The following is a 15833-nucleotide window of genomic DNA, read 5'->3' as shown; positions in this document are numbered from 1 at the left end:
AAGAGACGACAAAACACATTTCTTTTTTTAAGGTTTTTGTTTGTGTTGAATGAGAATTTATTTGATTGTCTAAATGGAGATGGTGAGTGTTTTTTTTTTTTCCACGTGGGCTTTTGTTTGTTTTTAATAAAAAACGGACAGTTTTTATAATAAATTCAATTTAGTTTCACTGGAAAAACGTCTCAAAGCTAATGAGCAGGAGAAACATACGTAACAGAGAGGAGAATGTTTAAGGAAAAGAAGGAAGCAAGAATTTCCACCCTGATGTGGGTGGTGAAGTGGGGAGGGCAACATTTTCTCCTCACCCTTTCCTCCTCCCCTCTTTTTTCCCCTACCTTCCCTCCCAACTTTCTCTTTTTTGCCTGGGACAATAGGGTCAGATGGGAAACAATACAAAAACAGAAAGAGAGGGGAGTTGTGTGGAGGCCACAGGGGTGGTCTGAGGTTCAGAGAAGGGAAAATAGAGGAGTGGGTCTACCAGCTTCACTGGAGGCTGTGGGGGAGGTGGGGAGGGGAGTGATGAGGGGAGGCAGAGGTTTGATGAAGGAATGTATAGAAGATCAGCAGGGATAAGGGGCGATGTCAAGGAGGATGACATAAGATTGCCAATAAGGGGGCGTAAACGGTGGGAGGGGGAGGAGTCAGTAACACAGGGCTTATGGCACACAGGGTGGGTTGATGTTCTGGTAGGGCTAAAAACATTTTTCGGCCTGACTGAGTCTAAAAGTGAACACGCTGGGCCAGTGGACGAGTGGCTGAGACTTTCCTCTGTCGATCGCAGGGTGTTAGCATGTAGAGACCAGCAGGTTTAAGCTGCTCTCATATTTGTTCTGTTAACACTGCAGTGTTGGATGAAAGAAAAATAAACAAAGGAAATTACACAGGTCACTCAGTGTGAAAAATTTGTGATTATGTCAATGTTTGGCTATTAGCTGTTAGCTACATTTTGGCTAGCTTGAAATGTTATCAATTTCCAGCTGACCTTTCATTTAGTTTCAAACCTAGATATGTTACGCTAAAAACTAAACAGCTTAACATTAAATGTTATAATAATTTAGTTATGATTATACATTTCATGTCTTTTGTTTATGTCATTTTGTGACATTTGTCTGTTTTGATGATCTTTGCTAGCTATATTTCTGGATAAAACATTTGTTATATTTTAGTTCAAGAATATTTGAGCTATCTTGAAGCCATTGTATAAGTTTAGCAATCATGTCAGCTAATGCTTTGCCACCCCCGCTCGCCTCCGCTAACTTTAGCTTTTTTTATAGTGTAACTTTTTGCTGTTTACATTCTGAATAGGCATAAAGACACCAGACAAATATATGTAGACACATTCAAAGAGCGTGAGCAACCGGTTATACTGTACCTACAGTGATGTAATAGTACACTAGCTGCATTCTGCACTTTAAAGGTCAAGAATTAAACAGCAGAGTTGGAAAGTGTGTGTGTGTGTGTGTGTAAAAGGTGCATATGTCTGCAGAAAATAGACCCAGAGACAGTGTGCTGTGTGGGTGTGCCTCTGCTGCCTGTACAGTATGTGAGAGAGTGGAAAGATGTGATCACTACGGTTACAGTCCTCTACTCCCAACACACCTCACAACTGTTCATCTTTATTTTTTCCCCCCACAAATCCACTGTGTATCAGTCAGACAGTAGAACATGTTCTCTGTTTTAGCTACCTACTGTGACCTTGGAGGTCTCTACAAAACTCGTAAACTACTAAACTACAACCTAAAACTACTACAACAACTGATTTTAGATTGGTAGGAGTCGGTATTTAATTTAATAGTATCAATTTCCTGACAACCCTGTAATAAACAGACGTAATACAATACAAGCGTGAACCCTCTTCCTGCTACCGATTAATCAGCTGTTAATATATGGCTCCATCTTGTGGCGCTTTTATGCATTACAACAACAGGCCGCTTATACATCCTACGACAGCACACTGTAGTTAAACATCGATATAAAAGGAACGTGTGTAAGCCTTTCGCACAGTCATTGTGACGTCATGAAACTCATGCGCGAATAGATGGAGCGGAGGGGGTCTGGGTCACTGGAATTTGGGTCGTAAAGAACAAGCGGATTTGCCTTGGACGCGCATCGCGACGAGGCGCGTTCACAGAGTGAGTGCAGGTGGTGCGCAGTGGTGAGCCGGCCGGCAGGGCGGAACTAAAGGAGGCGATAACGCTGACATCTCTCAGTTCCCTTTTATTATTTATTGTCACATCCATCCATGGCTGAGGAGGTGACACGGTGGCAGACCTGAAGTCAGTACTGCAGGAGGAGGAGCAGCAGGAGGAGCAGGATGGGGAATCTTTTTTTCACCCGGTAAATAGCTCAAGGACAAACACACTTTCTCTCCTATGACATTCTTGTGTTCGGTTGTGACGTAGACAGTACTCGACACGGAACTTAACGTGGACATGAAGAGATGTAGATTGATGCCGGCTATCGTAAAGATATGTCCGACAGATAATGGGGGACGGGAGGAGGGGGGAATCCCATTTCAATTCATAAATGAATAAATGTGCAGAAAAAAATGTCGTTCAAAAATGTTTGAAGTGCGGCCCACAAAAGGCATGTAACGGTAGCAAGTGCTTTCTATTTCTATTTTCCCACGTAACACTTTTTTGATGGTTGTATTTCAAACCCCGAAAAAATATATATTTTGTAATAAATGTAGACGTTGAATCAATACATTAAATTTCTATATTAAAGATATAGTTAGTATATTATTAGCATTTTCTGTGCGATTTTAAAGCCACTTTCTCACTTCTCTAAACGGAAGTTAAACGGAAGTTACACATTGGAACACAAATACACACAACATCAGGCCCCACGTCATCGTGTCCGCCATGTTGCATTAGGCATTGTATGTGTGTCTCTGTGTGTGTATATACAATATATATATATATATATATATATATATATATATATATACACACACACATATGGACAATGTGTAGCTTTTTATTTGTTTAAACTGTCTAGTTAGCTGTTTTACAATTTTTAAAATATTCTAAATCTTAGCAGTCTTTTTCCACATTCAAATATTACATATACATACAAATATTATTATATAGACATTTCTGGCTAGTTTGTAATCTGTATCTGTTCACTTGTAGCCATTGGTCCATGTGTATAATTAACAATTAACAATTATGTGTTTTGAATCTGTTCTATGCATTTTGTTATATTTAAAATTCAAGAGTTAAAGTTCAACACATTTTCCCCCAAATTTTCAGGACCAAAGCTGCACTGTCTGAGTCGCAGGACGAAGGGAGGTTCATGGTTAAGATGATAAAGAAGAGCATCACTTATTATTCCACTCCACTTTCAGAGCAGCAAATCCTGTGTCCGACCAAAGACTCTAAAACCTCCTCCTCTCTACGCCCCACCTCGTCCTTGTCCCCCTCTGGTCTACCCTTGAACAACTCCCCCTCTGCAGATATTTCCACTTCTCCATTGCTCTCATCCACACCATCGACTTCCCGTCCACTTCTTGTCTTCTTTGCATGGCTCGGGGCCAAGCCAAAAGATGTGGCCAAGTACCGGAACATTTACCTGGACCGTGGCTTTGATGTCCTGGTGGTCTATAGCAGCGTGAAGCACTTTCTGTGGCCTCAGTGTGGCCTCAGCTATGGGTTAGAGGTTATGAAAGTATTAGAAGAGCCTCAGTTGACCGGGAGGCAGCTGGTGGTCCACGCCACCTCTATTGGCGGCTACACTTTCACCCAGATTCTAACCCACATCGTTGCGGGAGTGGAAAAACACTCAGCGCTAGCTCAGAGAGTGAGAGGTCACATCTACGACAGCCTAGTGGCTGGCACTCTGGAGCACATGGCGACAGGTGAGAGAGAGTGATCTGGCGCTGAGACTCAGGTTACTACTGTTTGAAAATGTGAGTCATAGCTTTAAATAATTCATCAGGCGGTTGAGCTACTGCTCTTGTTTTGTAGGGCTCAAATACTTTATAATGATAGTATCAACATTCATTAATATTAATGGAAAACGGTCTGCAAATATGTCTTTTTTTGAGCTCTAGCACCAGTCACCAGGCTTTTTTTGCCTTTCAAGCCAGGGAGCCTAAGCGTCTGTCTAAATGGTGATTCACCAGTTAGCAAACACTGAAGACAGAAAAAAATAAACAGTAATTTTCTGAAAATGTTTATATTAGTAACAGGAGTTAATTTATTTTATATACTGGTTCCTCTGTGTGAAAGTCGCTACATATTTAGTGTAATAACAATAAATCAATAAATTAAAAAAAATTAAATGAGTAATGGCTAATGTTGAAAAGTTTGATTCTAACCTTCATATAACATTCACTGTTCTCCATAGGATATTATATATACTGTGGCAGGGGTGAGTTGGAGTCCCCTCGTGGAGACCAAGGGAAGGGACAATAGCTACCATTTAATAAAAGTATTGTCTCCTGTCTCTATGAGAGAGCATTTTACGATATGTAAAACAGCGCCCCCTAAATGTGACGTGGTGACTGGTACTGCACTCTGTTCTCTGTGAGGAGGTCAAGATGAATTGACTTGGCTTCCCCACGCCACCAACTGGTCAAATGAGACGGTGGTGGGGCCAAAAGTGATTAATGGGAAAGAATCGCTGTTATCAAGTTTTTAGTTGTAGCCTCCTTGAGTGTAATTCCTTCTTGTGTTTTGTCCTTAACCAGGCCTTGGTAAAACACTGCTGCCACGATTCGAGGGCTTGGTCAAAAACCTAGCTATGTTCTACTTCTGGCTCTTCAAAACAAAAACAGCGGACATCTACGAAAGCAGCGTCCAGGTTTTCCGCAACAATCCCATCACCACACCGGCCCTCTTCTTCTTCAGTGAAAACGACGCCCTATGTGACCCAGATGTGATAGATGATATGATCGACCTCTGGAGGAAGCGGAATGTGACTGTGGAGAGCAGGAGGTGGAAGGAGTCCAAACATGCGGCACACATGCGATGCCACCCGCAGGAATATCGTTCTCTGCTGGAAAGGTTCTTGAATTCCCTCGATCTCCGGCCTTAATTACACAGCATGACTTGGAGCATGTGAGATGTTTTTATTTTGTTTAAATCAATGAACATCATCTTTTAGCTGTTACTGTTAGGAATTGAGTTACAGCCACAATTAATACTGAATATTTTTGTTGTTTGTATATGTATGTATAGTAAAATTACGAGGTCAAATAATACAATATTTCTAGGCCTGTAGCAAGACTTCTGGAAATAAAAAACGTCTGAATTCCGGAAGTAAATTTGAGAATTTTGAGAAGAAGCACCGTGACAAAATGTCTACTTTCTAATACTTCCACAGCCTATGGGTAAAAACTGTAGGATTTTAACATTCCTATTTTAACGCACAAGGTACTGTGTTGCACAAAATACTAAAATCTAAATATTTTTGACAAAGGTCAGTGTTTGTGATTGCTTTATTTATTCATTTATTTATTGATCTGATCTGTATGGTTATATTAGTGCCTCAGTCCATGATAGCGCCTGCTACAAAAAGTATATGCTGCTACATGAATGCAATGGTTATGGCTGCAAACCATGTTTAAAGTTTTTGAAATTAAGGATACATTTGATGTGATGCCATTTTAATATATATATATGTGTTATTAATGAAAGTTTTGCCTACTTTATAACATTGCAAAAGCAAGTATGATGTTAACATGTTGTATGCATTGTGTGCCCTATTTGTGTAATAAAAGATGGCAAGGCTAAATGAAAAAGTGTCTTTTTATTAAACAGTATGTGAGTTAGTGAAAAAAATCCCTTTTGTCTTTATTCTTAATTTTTCTTAAACCTTTTTTGTTTCCATTTGGCTATTGTGTCTATTTCTGGCTAGAAATAGCTGTGTTTATTGTTGTGTAACTTTCTGGCTGACCATTTTGGCTAACATACAGTTATACTCGATTTACTTATATATAGTTTTATTATGGTTTATCTTAAAAGATGAAAGGCTTAAAAACATTATATAACATTATATATATATACATATATATTCTATATTATATATAGATATTTTTAAACATATACAGCTCGTTAGCCACGTAACGCTCTGTGACGCTACTCGTTTCCGCTTTACCGCTAACTTCCTGTTTTATTTTGAAGTTCTTGATTTATTTTACGGCGGTGCTCGTCATACTTTACTTCCTGTTGACATGGTTGCGTTTCCGCAGCGTCTAATAAGTTTCACGTGTGTCATTTCATGCTTCCTTCACAACACTAAAGTAAAACGACACATTTGTATGTACTTTTTTCAAAGTGACATTAAACGGCGGAGTCATAATAAAATGAAAAACCACTATGCTGTTGAGATAAACCTTTGTAAACAAGTTGAGTCAGTACGTAGAAGAAAAGCACACAGCCAAGCAAACGGTGAGTCATACGTCATGTTTAAACTATCACGATTATAAAATGAATGATTAATAATGTGCATCCACACCGCTGCAAAGTCAGTTATTTTCTGTTATATATTCACGTATAAGTATATACTGTATATGTATATATAGTATATTTATACATGTCAATATTTAAAATGTTAAAACGTGTTTCTATTTTTTAATTAATTAATTAATAATAAAACAGACCAAAAGTCAATTTAAAAGATTCCACCGTGTCATTAGCTCATAATATATATATTTTTTTCTTTAAAAGAGGAATGTCATTTGAATGATTTTGCAAAATCATTGGTTTGCTAGTTCAATTCCTAGTCATTCTGTGTGACATTTACCTGTTCTCCCTGTGTGTGATGTTCACAGTCCAAAAACATGTTGGAATCTAAACCGACCACCGGTGTGAATAGTTGTTGTTTCTCAATACATGGCTCTCTGAGCTGTGTGTGTGACTGCTTGGATGGTCAGACTCTAACGCCATAGAAGATGAAAGAGTAACGCTGTTAGAGTCTGGTTCATGCATCAGCGTAGTTCTTATTAGCAGCATATGGTGGCAGTGTTTAGTTGTGGATGTGTAGACAGTGGGAGGTGCTGTGACCTGTGTGTCTGTGATTAACCGCTGCCTCAGACACATTCGTCATCAGACGTCTCACTCAATCCAGTTGACAAATTGCTAAGTTCCAACGCTAGAAGTAACGCTGGGTCTCGAGGGAGAACGTGGGATTGGGTCTACGTACATCTACAGTATATCATCCAATAGTGTTGTACCAAACGTGTTATGGATGGGGCGTTAAAAAGCATTTATAGCGCCCCCTACAGGACACACATGTTTGCAGATAAACACAAAGTGGTGATTAATTTTTCAAGTCTGTGTTCTTCAGCTCTGTGAACAGGGAACTGTTTTATTTATAGTTGTGGCATTTCCCGGCATTCCCAGCCTGATGATGATGTTAACATTACAGTTGTTGTATGTGGGTCAGAGGTTAAACTGATTGTCATTGTCTAATGATTTGGACAAATGGCACTGGCAACAAAACAACTTTTCCTCTGACGTCAGCATTTAGTACAAAGAAAGTATTTCTAATTTATTTTTCTATTAATTATTTTGAGCCAGTGACGGCACAACATGACAATATTTTAAGTTTAATTTGAGAAAATGTTTTATTTATTCAAATTTAAATGTCACTTGAGCATTTAATGGCAAATAGAAAAAATACGCATTTGAATGGACTTGAATGAATTGAAAATGACAAATTTGTTTTTAAGTATTTTTTTATTTTTATTTATTAAAATTTCATTTATTTTGTTTTTTAAAATGTTTTATTTGAGTCTCTGTCTGCCAAAGAGTAGGTCTAGAAAAAAATGTGTGCCTTCCCTCTGTCTTTGTGGTGAATTAAACTCTTTCACATAAATTCAATTTTATAAAAAGTTTTCATAATGTTTACTGAACCTTTCTTTTGCAGTATTCTGAGGAATAGTTTGAATTCTCACTTAGGGATCAACTACGGGGCACATACCACATTTGAGAAACACAGACGTGTCGTACGAGTTACTGTTAAACAGATCTGGTGAAACTGAAGATAAATTCCTCTCCATTTTACTCCATTTAATGGTGTTGATTTCAGAACGTAAGCGGCTTATTTTTCTCAGCACACGCTGAGTTTGTCCTTGTGGAGGAGCAGCTCCTCCAGGTAGTGCTGCACCTTAGCCAATATCAGGAGGAAGACAGTGTCTGGAAACAGGTCGTTGCAGGTGTTTCCTGTGGGTCTGGCGTCGACCAGGCAGCCCGTCCTCAAGGCCCTGGAGCGAACCTTGGCCTCAAGGCCGGAGACGTCGACTGTGATCTGACTGAGCAGCTCGGTGACCGGGCTCTGCAGCTCCACGGCCAAGAGTCCAAGGTCAATGAGTGATTTGAGTGAGTCCCATGATGGGAGGAGGGCTGAGCCTTATGTTTAGACTCATGGTTAGCTTCAGAAAAAAGAGTGAAACAAATTTAAAACCCTGCGTTTATGGAGAGTTTTTTTCTTCTTCTGAAAAGCAGGTGATTTTTTTTTACTTTACCACTTTCCATATGTTCTTGACGTGGACCAGGGTTGTATTAACTGCGTCTATGATGTGTTGGCTGTTTCTGTTGGAGTCGTACTGTTTGTCAGGAGAACCTGACAAACCAACAGCAGCGACCAGACAGACGTAGACAACAGACAGAGCTGTTTGCATCCTATTCAAAGAGAGACAAAGTTTTATGAGTAGGTTTTTCAAATAAAAGTTGTTTTTTTGAAAGTCCCTACTTTAATTGACCTTAAAAGAACTTTCTTTTCTACAAACACACTGTAGGCACAAACTCATTAACGTAGTATTTTCTTACCTGTACTTCACTCCTGCTCCCGTATCACTGAACACACGTTCACACGTCTGTTTTTTGCAGTTTCGTCTCTTAAATAGTCTGATCTGAACCTGAGTCACCCCCTTCCAGTTACCTTCATAATCCTAATCCTAATCCACACACTTCAAGCCTCAGGATCTCATGGTGACTCACTGTGTGTTTGTTTGAACATGTGATGTTCATAGTACCTGGAGCCCACAGCGTTCTCTGACAGTTGGTCATTGGCGCCACTGTGGCCGTTTCTCTGTGTAAACCTAGAGCTCAGTATGGAAGGTGGATTTCAGAATGTGTTCTCGGGAGATGTTCTCAGGCGTCCTGCTGCAGTAACCAGACGATCAGGGAGTTTTTCCCAAATCACGAGACTGTTGGCATAACTTTGAGTGAGTTATCTGAGCCAGTGGACTGTTATTATCTGTGCAATAGGGAAACTGACCCATGTTGAAAGAATATGAACAGCTCCACTGTCTGCAGCCTCTGCCCTGCTGAGTCTTGGAATTCAACATGCTGCTTGTTCTCGGCTGAAGTTCTCACAATGTCCTCTAGAGGGCTACCACCGCCCAGAGATGTATCAGAAAATCTTCTTCTTCTTCTTCTTCTTCTTATTAGTAGTAGTAATAGTAGTATTAGTATTAGTAATATTAGTATAAACTAGATACCATATATTTCAATACTTAATATTTAATATTTTAATTGAATAATTAAGTAATTTTTCTGATACATCCATAATTCTGTGAACATATTTCAACCCAGTGGTATTCAAACTATGGAGCGTGTTTCACCAGTGGTACTTTCTTTTTTCATGAATCAGCTCTCTGTCTATGTCAGCTGTTGGTAGACTGATTTAAACTCATAATATTGACTTCCCTAGTGTATATGAACAGTAACTTACTTACTTACTTAGTTTGTAATCTTCTTTGTCACTGATATAAACAACTGCGTCATCTGCAATAAAATCTCAAAGGAATTATATAATTTATTTTTGCAGAATCACTTAAATCAGAAACAAGCGATGTAAAAATCCAGTGAACAGATGTTTGTCCCCTTCAATCTTCTTGATCATTTCATTCTGAAAACCTTGTCGAACGATTTCTTCCCAGTGTATGATCTGAAACAGGACTGCGTCTGCAGCAGGATGGAGTTGGAGAAGAAAATTAGAATTGATCCATGCTCTATTTTTAGCCGGGCGTCTAAAAGCACCTGCAGTTATTTTTGGCTCCTTTATGACTACATTAAATTCACTGGCCATAAAACCTGTTCAGGCCGCACAATGAAAACACGGCACATAAAATGGAGACGCGTGCGTCGAACAGAGATGGTGGAAAAGTGGGTGAAGTTCAAATAAACGGAACTAAATTAATGGAGCATGGTGTGGAAATACCAAGTAGCCGCACAGTTCACCTACAGACCACCGTTTAGGAATCACTGACGTAGAACGTTTCATTTCAACCGCGTTTTTTTTTTCTTTGAAAACTGTAGCATTGTTAGTTTTAGTGATTTAGTGTCAATTTTTAAGAAGAATGGGAAGAAAATAAAACCAGTGAAAAATGGAGAAACTTCAGTCTTTATTTTTTTATTATACAGATATCGCATGTTCTTTTCTTTTTTATAATATTGTTTATAAGTTTAGCTAAAGGCATCAAGATGACTTAAACACAGCAGCAGAGGAATTAGTAGATCGATATAACTTTTGATAACTGATGTTTTGATAATTTTGATAATTGATGTTTTTCCAGTTAGTAACTGAACATTTTAAAAAAAATTATTTACTTCAATTAATTTTTAATTAAGTTTTCAATATAATTTCTGTAAATTCAATTATCTAAATAAACTGTGGGACTTTGATTTTAAAATATTTTTTTATAATGTAAATATTAGGTCATATTGTTGGTTATGTATATCTAATTAAAGACACTTTTTTTATTTTTCTGTAAATAATCAAGGTTTAACAACAATTTGAAACAACCTAATACTTATTCTTATCTGGAGATTATACAATGTTGGTAAATAAGGTTAAATATCAACATCATAACTGACAGAATTCTTTTATTTTAAACTAAAGTAACAAAATTAACAGAACACAAAGGGCTAACATTTCCAGAATTGAATCGTGTTATTATTCTAGAACAGACGTTTTCTGCCTTTTTCCACATTCAGGGAGTCTAACATTTCTACTCTCTTCAAAACTTAATTTCATTGTTGTTACATTTTCCAAATTTTACATCATGACCTCACTCTTAAACAATCAAGCCTTATTTTATACATGTTTGCAAAATATTTTGCAGACCCCTGGATTATGGCCGGTGGACCTGTTGGGATCCAGGAACCTCTGTTTGAGAACTACTTCCCAGGAGTTCACTGAAGTCTCAATTAGGTTTGTTCTCCTTTTTATGGCTCATTTATTCCCTCCTGAAGTACAATGTATACTTCAGTACTTCTATATCTGCAGTGTGTACAGAAGTATAAATAGAATTTAGGACAAACACAGGAAGCACAGGGGAAGAGGGGGAGCTGCAGTTTGAGGGGGGTCCAGTCGCTGATAAATTACAGCTTTACTTCTTTGTTTTTCTGCAGCACAACCACTAGGGGCACTTTGGTGAAATATTTGATTATTTTGCAGTTTAAAGTGAAGCTAATGAATTCAATTTCATTGTAATTTTCTTGGCTTAGAATTTGCATTTTTGTGTGCCACCATACACTTGTAGTGGCCAATCAATAATCAATGAAAATCAATATAATTTTCGGTCATATAACTGAGGTCTTGGTAATGTTAGCTACAAGGATGGGCAAATGTTTTGGGTCATAAATACTGTACAACGTCTACAGGCAACAGTTGTTATTTGACCCACACAGCTGTTGACTTTCTTTAGAATCTTAAAAATATTTTTTTTTTTCCGCTGATGGTTTTGTCCTGTAGTTACTTTTAAAATACCTGGACTTTATAATTAAAATGTCCACCGTGACGATGTGACACCAGACTCTGACCGGACGAGAGTTTTCTTCGACGCCTGAATCCAGTGCAGATACTTTTTGGGGTAAGGGCTTCCTGGCTACTTCCTGAGGAACAGCAAGCCCAGACCGCAAAAAGACCCACAAAGGACAAAAGAAATCCAAATGACTTCACCACGTCCTTGAGTCCAACCACTCTGCAGCCTACAGGGGGAGACAAGGGGACAGGAGGGGGACAGAGAGATTGTAAATCATATCAAACAAGTGAATGGACTATTGAGAAAATGATCAAGCAAGTGAATGGACTATTGAGAAAATGATAAGGTTAAAAGTTTGAATTTTAGGTACTACAACATCTCACTTTTGTACTATGAGTGTACTTCCTAGTTCAGCAGAGACAAAGGAAGAAACGGCTAAAAAAAGTGGACAAGGAAGGACAGAGACACAGATATGGACTGAGACACAGTGTCATTGAAGTCAGTTGAACTGGGAGACAATGTAGAGACCAGGTGTGTAATATTGACAAGTAGTCCTCTACGTGTCATAAAAAATATTTAGTTAAACTATTTTTCCAATGGGAGAGCAACTTCAGCCACGTTTAATGAAGTTGGCTTGTCATTGGTTAGGCAGATGATAATCTGACTTTGTTTTTTTTAAAGCTCAACGGCAAACAACAAGGCTTTGCTCTCAGCTCGTTTGAGTTTTACTGACTTGTTGTTAGTGCAGAGATGGAACATGAGACACGGTGATACACTGTTAACAGGTGAAACACTCCTAGAGGACTAAAATAAAATAAATAAATAAATATATATATATATATAAATCAAATGTCATTTGTCATGTTGCCACAGTCAGAAAGCTTTATGTCTGAAATACTATTTCATTTCGTGGGTGGGTCGGAGTGGGCAATGGGGGGCGTGAAAACAAATCTGTCCCCAAGAGACATGACAGAAAATAATGGAGAATTACTGCTTTAGTTGAACATGACGCTGAAACCCCTGCAGGAATTGAAGAAAGACACACAGCTCTGAGTCTCTTTCCCACTTTTTAAAATAGTTTTTATGCCAAATATTCAGGTGAATGGGTTTTTATAGGTTTTTGTACCAATTAAGAAAAACTGTCTGATTTGGACTTCATAGTTTTCAAACGTTTGTGCTGTTGCTTCACTATTAGAACATACAACACTTCTGTTTTTACCTTCAGCACGTTTCAATACTTAAGTACAGTACAATATGAAATACTTCAGGACTTTAACTTGAGCAGTGCATTCAAAGAACACTTTAACTTCTTATTGAGACATTTTCTAGTAGAGAACCTGGTTCTCAAGTTTTCTCAAGAGCCCTGGTACTTTATACAGCTCTAATACAGAGGGATGGAGAGGGACAACATGACCTGAAGACAGATGGACACGGACACCAAGAGTGAACACACCGACATTGACGCACAGACCCCAGAAGACAGATAAAAAAAGACAGGGAACAGAGAGACAGACACAGACAAGATGGCAACATGTAGTGAGAGACAAACTCAAACAACGGGGACATGAAAAAGAAGACCAGCAGGACGAAGGTGAAGAGAGACTGTAAACTGTCAATTACAGACGTTAATGACGTCGCTTCAAAGCAGTGTCCCTAAAATAACAGCAGGGTAAATCAACAAAATGACTCCTTCATCAGTGGGATTAACAGCTAGGTGTTGACGAGACGACGGCAGACGTAGTTAAATTTGCTGAGTTAATTGATTAAAAACAGAATGGGTTCCGATATAAAACATGACGTGAGACTCCAACAGTGTCTTTCTGTCCGAGGTTTTCAGCAGGCGCACAGAGGTGTTCAAGAAAGTTAAAATTTACTGTGACCTGTTACAGCCTGACGTACCAACGTGGACCTTTCACCCTGGACATAAGTTTACCCACAACACTACAACTGCATGTTTTATTATCTGAGTTTTCAGTTCCAAAACTTAACCAAAAATTAATCTTCATTCTTTTATAAAAACAATAAAAAACAGTAGTATGACACAGTATTAATATGTAACAAAAACGACCTTTTCTAGAATATCTGGAGGTCTTTGTCCTTCAAAAAACGTGGTTATCCCTCTCATATAGCATTAGCATCAGTAGCAGAAGTTCATATTTTTAAAATGTAGGAAATTGACAAAGAAAAATATAATCCGTGGTTTACGCCTGTCTGATCCGGTACGTATGACTTTTGGAGAATTTATTGGATTGGTACTGTTTTTATTCTGTAACGGAATCAACGTTGTCTAGGCTAGGGACCAGCTCTAGTGGTCAACACGAGTGGTCAAACGCCCAGGAGTGTCTGGAACCACACACCATCCAATCAGCAGCGCCGCCAGTTACACCACAGGCAGAGTGTGATGAGATTTTAGGGAAGAGAAGTTGTTTAGAGCTAACCTTGATCATATTACATGTTAAATTAGAAGATTAAAAAAAAGATGTATTTTCAATGCTAAAAACAAAACACGTTATCATCATGGAAAGATCTGAGCGTTATCTCTGCTCCAAGACTGACAAAAGAGATTTGACAAAAAGTTGTTTTCAAAATGTTGGGAAACAATTGTGTTTAACCTTAATCATTTAAATTACAAGAACTTTACTGAAACAATTACAATTTAATGGGATCAAATCTAATGATGATGGAAGAATTTTCCAATAAAATAGCATTTAAAATGCAACATGAAAATGTTTGCATTGATTTGACATCATGTGTAAAGACGCTGGTCTCTTTGTATAACGTGGACCTGTGGGGGGCAGATTTGTCAGGGTAAAGTTGAAGAACCTGAGACTGGACGTGAACGTTGGGTCTGAATCAGCCGGGTTGGGTTAGTAGTAGTGAAGGTTTTGGGCACCAGGAGTCAGTGTCTTGTTTCTGTGACAACCTGCCCAGAAAAACGTCAGCAATTTTAGGCTAAAATGTAGCCAAATTTAGCTTTACCCTGGCAAACACTGAGCTCAGTTTTAGCCGCTCCTTATGAACCTTGCACCATAACTGCTTTGATTTACTTCTATACAAAATACTTCCATAATCATTGTCCTGCAGGTACAGTGTGTCTGTGTTCTAGTGCCGACATTTACATTTGTTACAGCTGCATTTGCCTAACAATGAAATATTGAGATTCATTTTTAATTGTGTTTCTTATTCTTTAACGTTATTAAAGGGTCAACTTTATGCTACTTAGTTATTTCTGGATGGAAACTCCTGCCACAAGTATATGGCGAACGTCATGCTGAACATCCTGCTCGACTGGAAGGCCTTCACCGTGAAAGTGTCATTTAGAAAAAAACTGTATTTAAGAGTAGTTTCTCCAACACTTGACCACATCTGGATGAATGACGTGGGCCTGTATGTGTTTTATTACGTCAAGCCCACGGTGACTGGGATTAACGGAGACTGGATCATCTCACACTCGCCACACTTACCTCACCACATGCGTCATATTCTCTTTTGCTGTCATTTCTGCATGGGCTCTAAATTCTCCTCTACAGCCATGACTTTTTTTAAATGTGATTCTGTTGGTGATTTATTGGTGATTTATGGTCATTTGACTCCTACAGGGCCTTGACCACTTCAGTCCAGATCTCAGTTTAAAAAAAAAAAAACCCACCAAGGTGTCTCTACATTTACAAAGGAAAAAAGAAGCTTGCTTTAACTCTAAAAACCATCTCACGGCTGTAAAACTAACGGCAGCAAATGCGTTGCTCTCCGTGGTGCTGAAACACACAGTGAGCTGTCCGTGGTGCTGAAACAGAGCTCTCTGTGCAGTGAACGCCCTGAACTGGAGCGCAGCTTAGAGAGACTGGGGGGAGAAAAGTGGACTTGGCTGGTGTCATAAATAGACAATGCATTTTTAATTAAAAACAAAAGTATTTTCTACTACAGTAACGGAAGAGGGAAATGTGTGAGACGGTCTGATGGAAACCTCTGTTCTGGGGGGGCGGCGGGGGGGGGGGGGCGGGGCGGGGGGGTGGGCCCGCCTCGCGGCGGACCGCCAGCTCGATCCCGAGATCCAACTACGAGCTTTTTAACTGCAGCAACTTTAAGATACGCTATTGGAGCTGGAATTACCGCG

General features: G+C 38.9%; 2 protein-coding genes across 2 annotated transcripts; one reads left to right on the top strand and one right to left on the bottom strand.

Annotated features, from left to right (window-relative positions):
- Positions 1-1997: 1997 nt before the first annotated feature.
- On the top strand, positions 1998-5746 carry LOC103382656 (uncharacterized). The gene is made up of 3 exons (XM_008315513.3): positions 1998-2337; positions 3255-3859; positions 4694-5746. Exons 1-3 carry the CDS (start codon positions 2315-2317, stop codon positions 5038-5040), a joined length of 975 nt encoding a protein of 324 aa, XP_008313735.1. The 5' UTR covers positions 1998-2314; the 3' UTR covers positions 5041-5746.
- Positions 5747-7775: 2029 nt separating this feature from the next.
- lepb (leptin b) lies at positions 7776-9532 on the bottom strand. Its single transcript, XM_025057980.1, is given in 2 exon segments — positions 7776-8316; positions 8318-9532. Coding segments are annotated over 2 exon segments (315 nt in total). The 5' UTR covers positions 8375-9532; the 3' UTR covers positions 7776-8058.
- Positions 9533-15833: the final 6301 nt, after the last annotated feature.

The sequence above is a fragment of the Cynoglossus semilaevis genome, chromosome 8, assembly GCF_000523025.1.
Source record: "Cynoglossus semilaevis isolate Cse_v1.0 chromosome 8, Cse_v1.0, whole genome shotgun sequence".
NCBI lineage: Eukaryota > Metazoa > Chordata > Actinopteri > Pleuronectiformes > Cynoglossidae > Cynoglossus > Cynoglossus semilaevis.
The sequence above is the reverse complement of the archived record's forward strand: the minus strand, read 5'-3'. Positions and strand labels throughout refer to the sequence as shown.

What these genes read in the sequence shown, in the direction of transcription:
- LOC103382656 (XM_008315513.3), top strand. Translation starts at nt 2,315, where the DNA reads ATGGGGAATCTTTTTTTCACCCG. An exon ending in GGGAATCTTTTTTTCACCCG is followed by an intron (nt 2,338 to 3,254) that starts GTAAATAGCTCA and finishes CCAAATTTTCAG; the next exon opens with GACCAAAGCTGCACTGTCTG. An exon ending in TCTGGAGCACATGGCGACAG is followed by an intron (nt 3,860 to 4,693) that starts GTGAGAGAGAGT and finishes GTCCTTAACCAG; the next exon opens with GCCTTGGTAAAACACTGCTG.